Source organism: Prenolepis imparis, unplaced genomic scaffold (assembly GCF_030444845.1).
Source record: "Prenolepis imparis isolate NDT839.2.m4 unplaced genomic scaffold, iyPreImpa1.0 SCAF_6, whole genome shotgun sequence".
Classification (NCBI taxonomy): Eukaryota; Metazoa; Arthropoda; class Insecta; order Hymenoptera; family Formicidae; genus Prenolepis; species Prenolepis imparis.
In genome coordinates, this window is record NW_028141164.1 from 17,947,267 (window position 1) to 17,957,219 (window position 9,953).

A 9,953-nucleotide genomic window follows, 5' to 3' on the forward strand; every position below is an offset into this window, starting at 1 on the left:
CGGTTTTCTCTCCTTAGGAATGAGGACCAAATTGGCCCTCTTCCACTCTGGGGAGACTTTTCCCTCGCGAAGACATTTATTATACATAGCCCTCATAGGCTTCTCCATCACTGAATAGGCAAGGGCCCAGAGTTTTCCGTGGACACCGTCCGGTCCCGGGGCTTTCCCCCTTTTGATCTTTTTAACGGTGCCCAACAACTCCCCCCTCGTAACCTCCATCTCGTCAGTCCATGTGAATTCCCGGTTGGGAATTGGGTCTCCACGCTGTTCCACCCGAGGAAACAGCGTGTCGACGAGATGGGGATCCATAGACTCGGTCAGCGGGGACGCCCCCTGTTTTAACCTTCTCAGAACCATCTTGGTCGTCCCCACGGATCCGCATCTAGGGACTGGAGCGGATCCCATCCCAGGCCCTTGTCTTTTCCCTCCGTATTTCCAAGCGGAGTTCATCTCTGGCGACTCTGTAGGCTCTCCATTTTTCCTCTTCGTCGCCATTTCCCCTTCTTATCCGCCTTCTGGCTTAACAGGCGGACCTCCTTAGTTCAGCGATCCGCTCTGTCCACCAATAGACAGCTTTGCGAGGCCGGGACCCAATCAGTGGCATGGATGCCTCACAGGCCTGTACCATGGCGTCCATGTTCCAGGCCGTGTGTCTGGATAGGTCCCATTCCTCGTCCTCCTTCTCTCTTAGCAGTGAGGACGCCAACAGTGTTGCTCTGAAGGCGTCCTCGTCCAGCTTCTTGACAGCCCATCGTCGTCGCTGCGCCTCCCGGACTCGGCGGCGCTCTGCGACTTCTTGGGTGGTAACCGACACGGAGAACTCTATGTAACGATGGTCTGATAAACTCTCCATGCCAGCCGCCACCCTCCATTCCCTTATGCGCCCTTCGGCAGAGGGATTAGCTCAAGTCAAATCGACTATGGACTCCCCCTGCGTCCGGACGCATGTGCTGGTCCTCCCCACGTTGACTATTGAGAGTCAACTGAGACAGCTCCGCCGCCCAGTCCAGCGTCATCTTGCCTCTCCTATCCGTTCGCGGGGAACCCCATACTTCCGACTTAGCATTAAAGTCCCCCGCGACGATAATAGGCCTCGGATGGTGTCTTCTTATACAATCATCCAGGGAGCTGAGCTGTTCTTCGAACTCCCTGGGGCTGCGGTTCGGAGACGCGTAAATACCCGCGACGACGATGGGCCCCCATTCTACCGTTACAAATCCCTCCCCTGTGTCGCGCTTTGTAATTAGGGGGAAGTCTGTAACGTTCCTCCGTACGATCGCCGCGGTGCCGTCGGTGCTTTGTACCCAATTTGGGTTTCCGTCGGGCACTATATACGGCTCCGCGACGATCGCAAGGCCTCCTCCACTCTCCGCGAGGCGATGTAAGAGTAAATCTGGATTCCGTCCCCCTGCGGGGGGTTTCACTTCCGGAAGAGAAGAAAAAGAAAAAATTTAGTAAAATAAAATGTTTATGTCATAATCTCACGTATTGTCATGTAAACAGAGTTTTGCGCTTATATTAATTATATTATAAATAATAGTATAAATTTTATATTTTTACCATTCCTCCCCTAACTAGACATATTAGATTTGGTTGCAAAAATAATTTCGTAATTGCGATAGCGTAAATTATATATATCGGATAGAGAGTGCATCTCTCCCTTTCACGTCACGTCCCCGTCATAACGATAATTTGACCGCTCGGCAGAAGCGGTCTGATAATATTTTCCTTATTACGCGAAACTCGCCACTAATTGTAAGTTTAAATTAAAAAGATATTCTACGAGTCCAGTGGATCAGGCGATGCCAAGTAGAAAAGCCGAATCGATGCGAATGTTATCGGTGACTTTACCAAAGTAGTTGAGTGATGATAAAAAAAGAAGGACGGACGCGAATAAATGAGTTGAAGAGGTCATCGCCGACCTACATTGAAGCGAGTGTTTACTTTTCATTGATCATTGACGTTAAAGATTCTTGAAAGAGTTCTCCATTCTATCAAATACGAAGTAAAATGTACTTTAAATTTTTAATACATTTTGTAAATAAAGAATTAAAACTTGACTAATTTTGACAATTTTTTGTGGGCAATTTGCAATTAATTTAATTTTGTTATATATAGATTAAAGAGTATATATTATATATAATTACATATTATATGTAATTTAATATTTATTTATATTTTCTGTTTTCTCACAGTTTAAAAAAAACTAATAAATTAATATTTTTTATATAAACTAAGAGAGCTAAGACTAATATTTTAAGCAATAAAAAATAATGTAAAAAGCATATAGTTGAGAGATCTTCTCTTTAATATTTTTTGAATAAACTTGTTGGCTTTAAAATCTAAATTTATTTGCATCCTAAAACTTGCGCTGTCAGAAGCTTCAAAGATGCATAAATCCTGTTGCAAATCTCTGTTCGTTAATTATAATCGAGAGTTATTGTCACCGATTTTGTAAAAATCTTCGACACGTATGCGACGCAGCGCACATTCGTCAAAGTTAAAAGGCCGGTGCAGAGCCAGCGTGGCATTGGATCCATGCCGTTATAACTTAGAGTAAAAGGCAGTAGTTAGCAGCAGAGCAGCAGCAGCAGCAGTATTTCCCTGTCACTGGCAGCGACCCATATGCGCTTGTTCATTTAGGGGTACCTGCGTATAAACCCGCCATGAGCACCGGACACGCGGTGGACACGTGTGTGGGCATAGATGCGTTCTCCCGAATCATATTTGGACGTTCGATACTCCGCGGATATCGAATGAGAAGGAACGCATCGCAAATGACGAAAGGGTAGATTAATCGCAATCGGATTGTCGCGAGCAGATTACACGTTTGTCATCCCGTGGGCTCCATGTCACTGGGTGCTGTACGTTATCGTTTCCGCCACTATCTTACAAACTGTAGGTTTAATTTATGCGCTGAAATGTCAACCAATGCGGTGGTGATGCAATGCCAAGTATATAAAAAAACTAAGACTTTGTAACGACGCCCCCCCGCATCGTTCCCGACCGTCCCCCCGTCGGAAGGCTGCGCCCGGCGAACACCGGCCGGGCAGGGCAGCAGGCGCCGAGCGCCCATTTTTAACGCTAAACCGTTAAACACGGTTATCGGTACGAAAATGGTCCTGGCTACGCGGACGCCCGACCCGCGCCGGAAAGAGCTGATCGTCGATGCCCCACTCCTTATCCTTCGATCCCGCATCCGATCCCGTATAAAAAGGAGAGCTCGTGATAAGAGAGCTCTCAGATACCGTTCCAACTCCGCCGTAGAGAATTCTTCCGCCCGGAATAAGAGACCGAGGTAGACGAGTACGCTGCCTCTGCGAAGATAATCTCCGTGCTCCGAACGTCCGGCTTCCGCTTCCACCGTTCCCCCGACTTCGAGGTAGAGTGTCCTCTGTCTCACCCGAGATATTCTCGGGAGTCCGGGGTTCCGACCGCGCCCCGCAAAAAGCGCGCTGACGTCAGCGGGTGGAGCTCCGCCGCCCTCGTCGAGGTTTCTCGACAGTGCGTTCCTACCTCCGCACCCCATACGGACAGCCGTGACACGCCGAGCTGTCGCGTCATTAAACAGATCACGGTCCGCGTAATCCTGCAGACAAAGCGGCCGACTAATACGCGCGCCGTCACATTGCGCTCGCGCCGACGTGTGTTTATACACGTACCGAGACCCTCGCAGACGGCAACACCGGCCGCCCCGTCGCGCCGCGCCGACCCCGCGCCTAGCCGTCGCGTCAACACGATCCGCGCCGCGAGCCTACACCGACACACACACTCTCACCTAGCCTATACCCACACGCGCCGCGACGAATTAAAGACCCGTATCATGCGCCGAGGCCTTTAATGACAGGCGTTACACACACAAACACGGACACTTGTAAATACTGACACATATATTAAATAAACTGCATCTATTATATTAAATACCACGTTCGTTGTCTCATCCGTTCACGAGCCCTGATCCCGACCGAGTTATTTCGAGCTCGCGAAAAGCGACCGTTACAACTTTAATGAGGCTTTTTAATGTAAAATAATATATTTTACTTTCAATAAATCTCTTTGCCCTCATAAAGATATATAGAGATGTCGTACTACTATATTCAGCATATCACCGAAAAGATATTAAAATAAGAAAATCGGAATTTATATTTATTGTATTATGTTATGATATGGACTTTCATTTCCGGTTTAGACTGTAACGGGCGTGTGACAGATGTGAGTGACAGTAAGAGGAGTCTTGGGAGAGAAAGAGTGTGAATTCGGAGTGAGAGGCGAGTGAGAGAGAGAGAGAGAGGAGGTGGGTAACAGGGAAAGTGGGGAGAGCTGAGAGAATAGGAGAGAAACGGTGTAAAGTAGAAGTCTTAGTTAAGGATAGGAACCAAGGTTAGGAAAGTAACGGAAAGGAAGGAGCAGGTAAGCATAGACAGTTGAGAGAGTAGAAGGGAGAAGGATAGAGTAGTGAGGCTAGGGTCTTATAGAAGACGCCACGAGAGTTGGGCATAGAATAGAAAGTGAGAAGTGATAGGCGTACAGAGAGACAGAGAGTGAGATGGCGTCAGGAGTGAAACCAATAAAGGATCAAGAGAAAAAGAGAAGGGGTAGTGCAGGAGATATAGCCGATTTATTTAAGAGGTAAAGAGAGAACGAGAATATAAGGAAAGAAGAGGAGGCAGTCGCGAAAAGTAGAAGAGTTGGGGGATCACTGGAGAAAGAAGGGAAGAGAGAAGAGATGATAGGGGAATGGGGGAAGAAATTAAGGGAGGAACTGAAAAAAGACTGGATGATAGGAGTAAAGATGATAGGGGAAGAAATCAAAGGGGAGATGAAAGAAATAAAGGAGATGATTGCAGCGCAAGGGAGGGAAATAAAAGAGGAGTTGGAGAAATTGAAAAAAGAATGTAGAGAGAGAGAAGGGAAGTGGGAAAAAGAAAGAAGAGAGATGACGGAAAAAATAGGAGAATTAGAAAAGAGGATAGGGGTGATAGAGAGAGGGGAGAGGGGAGGTAAAGGAAAAAAAAGAGAAGAGAGAGAGGACAACGGTGAAAAAGCAGGGGGAAAAGATAGGATAGAACAAAGATTAAAAAAGGTAGAGAATAGGATGGAAGGTAAAGAGAGAGAGGAGAAGAAAAGAAACATAGTGATCAAAAGAATAAAAATGGACAATGAGGATGTAAAAGGAGAGGCGGAGAAAATAATGAGGGAGATAGGAGTGGAAGCGGAGATCGTAGAAATTAGGAAAGTAGGGGCAACACAAGAGGGGAGAAGTATAGTAGTAATTAAGCTGGGAAGCACAGAGCAAAAGAGACAGGTGATGGAGAAAAAGAGGAGGATAAAAGGTAGAGAGGAATGGATAGATGAAGACTTAACATGGGAGGAAAGAAGAGGCAGATGAAAAATGAGAGAGATAGCAAGAAGGGAGGGCAGAGAAGGGAGGAGAGTATGGTTAGGGAAAAAGGGCATGGAGATAGACGGGGAATGGTGGAGGTGGGACGAAGAGGAGGAGGAATTAAAAAATGAGAAAGGGGAAATAAGGGAAGGGAAGGTGGGAGAGACGGAAATGGAGAAAGAAAAGGGGGAATAGAGAGGGGAGTGGAGGGGGAGGAAGAGAGAAGAAGGAGGAAAGGAGAGGGAGGTGGAGGAGGAAGCAGGAGATAAGGAGAGAGGTAAGAGAAAGAATAAGGATGGGAATCATTGGGGGATCGCATTTTGGAATGTAGCAGGATTAAAGAATAAGGATAGGGATTTTTAGAGAAGAATAGAAAAATGGGAGGTAATGATATTCATAGAAACGTGGATAGACAAAAAAGAATGGAAGAGGGTGAAGGAGAAACTGCCGAAAGGATATAAATGGGGGATACAATACGCGCCGAGGAGGAATAAGAAGGGTAGAGCGATAGGGGGAATGATAATGGGAATAAGGTTTCCTTATCTTTCGATAAGGTCATAGAGATTAAGCAGGCGGAATGGAAAAAAGAGGGAATAGTGACAGGGAAAATGAAGGTGGGAAAAGAAAAATGGAGAGTAGTGGGAGTATATGTAAACGGAGACATGGAGAGGAAAGTGCAGGAGATGAGAGAATGGCTGGAAGAAGAGGAGAAAGACGGGACAAGAACTATAATAGGAGTAGATTTTAACGCGAGAACAGGAGAAACAGGGGGGAGGATAGCTATAGAGGAAATTGAGGAAGGAGAGGGAGAGGATAGGAATAGGAGTTCGAAAGATAAGAAAATTAATAAAGAAGGGAGAAGATTAGTAGAAATATTGGAGAAAGCGGGATGGAGCATATTAAATGGTAATATGAAAGGGGACGAAAAGGGAGAGTACACGTATGCAGGAGGTAAAAGAAATACGGTAATTGATTATGTAATAGGAAATGAAAGGATGAGAGAGAAGGTAGGGAGATTAGAGATTGGAGAAGAAACCGATTCGGATCATTATCCAGTAATTTGCTGGATCAGGGGAGAAATGAAAAATGAAAGGAAAGAGAAACCTAGAAAGGGGAATAAGAGGGGGGCTGGAATGAGGAAAGAAGGGAGGAATTTAGAAACAGAATAGAAAGCAGTGAAATAAATTTAGAGGAGACAAGGATAAATGTAAATAAAGAGGTAGAAAGAATAAATGGAAAGGTGAGAAAGGTTTTGGATGAAAGTGGTGAGAAAGAGGGGAGCGGGGAGAAAAGACATAGAGGATGGTGGGATAAGCAATGTAGGGAAAGGAAAAGAGAACTAAGACAGGAATTTAGAAGGTGGAGGAAAGAAAGAGGGGAAGGAGAAGGGTACAGGAAAATGAGAAAGGAGTATAAAGAATTATGTGAAGAAAAAAAGAAGGAGGAAAGAGAGGGACTGATAAGGGAGATAGGAGAAGCGAGAACAGAAAGTAAGGTGTGGAAAATAGTAAACAGAGAAAGAAGGAAAAGGAAAATGATTAGTGAGGAAATACAGATTGAAGAGTGGAAGGAATATTTCATGGGGCTACTGGGGAGGGTAGAAGAAAGAGTCATGAAGGGGCAGGAAGGAGGACAGAGGAGAGGACAGGAAGTAGAGGTAGGGTGGGAGGAGGTGAGAAAAGTAATAAGGGAACTAAAACTGAACAAGGCGACAGGGATAGACGAGATACCGAACGAAGTGTGGAAATACGGAGGGGAGAGAATAGAAAGATGGGTATGGGAAATATGTAGGAAGGTATGGAAAGGAGAAGGATGGCCGGAAGGATGGAAAGAAGGGATTATTGCACCGATAGTGAAAAAGGAAGAAGGAGAAAGAGTGGAAGAGTATAGAGGGGTAACATTATACAAGATATATACAGCGATTTTAGCAGAGAGGTTAAGGGAAGAAGTGGAGGGAAAAAGGATTATACCGGAAAATCAAGTAGGATTTAGGAAAGGCAAAGGAGTAATGGACAACATATACGTACTAAATTACATAATACAGAGGCAGATAAACAGAAATAAAGGGAAGCTAGTATGTTTGTTCATAGATTTAAAAGCGGCGTTTGATTCAGTAAATAGGAGAGTTTTGATAGAAACGTTAAGAGAGAGAGGGATAAGAGAGGGATTGGTAGAGAGGATTGAAGAGGTGTTAAGGGATACGAAAAGCAGAATAAAGATAAGAGGGGAATTGAGTGAAGAGTTTTGGCAAAGCAGAGGAGTCAGGCAGGGGTGCCCATTGAGCCTAGCATTATTTAATATCCTGATAGCAGATTTGGAGGAGGAGATGGTAAAAGGAAGGTGGGGAGGAGTCAGGTTAGGGGATAGGAAGATATACACGTTAGCGTATGCAGATGATATAGTACTAATGGCGGAGGAAGAAGAGGAGATGAGGGCAATGATAGTGAGAATGGAAAGATATTTAGAAGGAAAAGATCTGGAATTAAACGTAGGGAAATTTAAGGTGATGGTATTAAGGAAAGGGGGAAGAAGGAAAAGAATAAAATGGAGATGGAAAGGAAAGGTGATAGAGGAAGTGAACAAGATGAAATATTTAGGATATGTATTCAAGGCAAATGGAAGGCAGGAGGAGCATATAAGGGACAGAATAAGAAAGGCAATGGGAGCTATGGGACAGGTGTGGGGGATAGGAAAGAGAAAATTTGGAAAGGATATAGGAAGGAGATTATGGTTATTCGATACCTTAGTATGGACGGTGTTAGGATACGGAGCAGAAATATGGGGATGGAAAGAGAGAGAAGGAATAGAAAGGGTGGAGGAAAAATTCTTAAGATGGACGCTAGGAGTTGATTGGAGAACGCCAGGATACATGATAAGGGAGGAAATGCAAAGGAATAAGCTGAGAGGTAGGGCAGCAAGAAGGGCATGGAATTTTGAGAAGAGACTGGATGAGAGGAAAGGAGGTGAGTAGCGAGGGGATGTATGGAGGAAATAAGGAAAAGGGAGGGGAAGGAAGGGAAGGTATCAGAATGGGAAAGAGAGAGGATAGAATTCCTTAGAGGGAAAGGAGTGGAAATGAAAGAATGGGAAGGGGAGGAAAAAGAGGAAATGCAGGAATATGATGAAGTGCTGAAAGGAGATATAGAGGCGCAGAAAGAGGAGAGAAGAATTAGGATTGAGGAAGCGAAATACAACAGATGGTATAAGAGAATAAAGGAAGAGGGATTACTGAAATATTTGAAAAAAGAATGGACGGAAGTAAGGTGGAGAAGGGTAGCAAGATTTAGGCTGGGATGTGAAATGGGGGAGAGCAGATATTGGGAAGAAGAGGAGAAAAGAAAGTGTAGGATATGTGGAAGGAGGGAGAAAACATGGGAGCATGTGTGGGAAGAATGCTGGGAAGGAGAAAGACAGAAAGGAGGATGGCAAGAGGTAGTAGAAAGAATTTTAGGAGAGGAAGGAGAGGGAGAAGAATGGATGAAAGAAGTAGAGAGAATGAGAGAAAAACAAGAAGGAAAGAGAAGAAGAGAGATTGTGGTAGATGAAGGAGAGGAGGAATGAGAATGAGAGAGAGAGAGAGAGAGAGAGAGGGAGAGGGGGGTGAGAGGAAGGAGATGGGGGAGGAAATAAGGAAGGATGGTTAAAAAAGGAAAGTAGGAAAAGAGAAAATTAAAGAAAGTATGCAGTAAAGAACCGGGAGCGGAGGTCCAGATAGGATAAATTAGAGTAGGATAGCGAGGTGTGTATGTATGTAGGTAGGGACAGAAGAGAGAGCAAAATAAAAAGCGTAAAGAATAAGTAGAATAAATAGAGTAAGTTAGCATTAAGTTAGCATTAAGGTAAAGAAAATGTACAGAATTGTAACCCTTAGGGGATCAATAAAGAGACTTAATAATAATAATAATGTTATGATATTTACAAAAAAAAGAGAATTATTTCTTTAATGATATTTACTAATTTAAATACATCTCATATTGTGTTTCAAATTTTGTAGATAATATTGTTACTATTATAATTTTTAGATTAAAAGAACGAAATAACATACGAATCAATGAATCAGATAATTTAAATATTAGTCAGAAAAGTCTCAAAGAGTTGAAAAATTGCCAATACTGCAGTGTCGATAGATGATGTGCTTTACATTATTGTTGCGTATGCATTTTAATATTCTAGATTCTATTTCAAAAAATATAAAATAGAAATATTTTTAATAGAATTTTTATAAATATTTAATAGAATGTTTATAATAATTATAAGATTCGTGTATATAGATAGGTAAAAATTATTTTAACATGTTTAAAATATTTGTAAAGTTATTTAAATTTCTAATATCAAAGATTTAAATAAATTAGATTTCCATAATTTGAAAATGAAACTCACCTACAAGCTATATCTTGATGTTGATGAGAGAGTTTGATGTCCGTAAAGTTCATCCTGAAAGAGAAGCTGACAATAAGTACCTAAAACATTGCATTATCACGAGTGGGTCACCAGTAACATCCCTTCTTTATTCCAGATACCAGCCATACTCTGTATTTATAATATCCAATTATAGCAATCATTCTCTTGT

At 43.3% G+C, this 9,953-nt stretch overlaps 1 protein-coding gene across 1 annotated transcript; it reads right to left on the reverse strand.

Moving 5' to 3' along the window:
* Positions 1-520: 520 nt before the first annotated feature.
* Positions 521-853, reverse strand: LOC145937879 (uncharacterized). Its single transcript, XM_083041240.1, has one exon. It carries the CDS (start codon positions 851-853, stop codon positions 521-523), a length of 333 nt encoding a protein of 110 aa, XP_082897366.1.
* Positions 854-9,953: the final 9,100 nt, after the last annotated feature.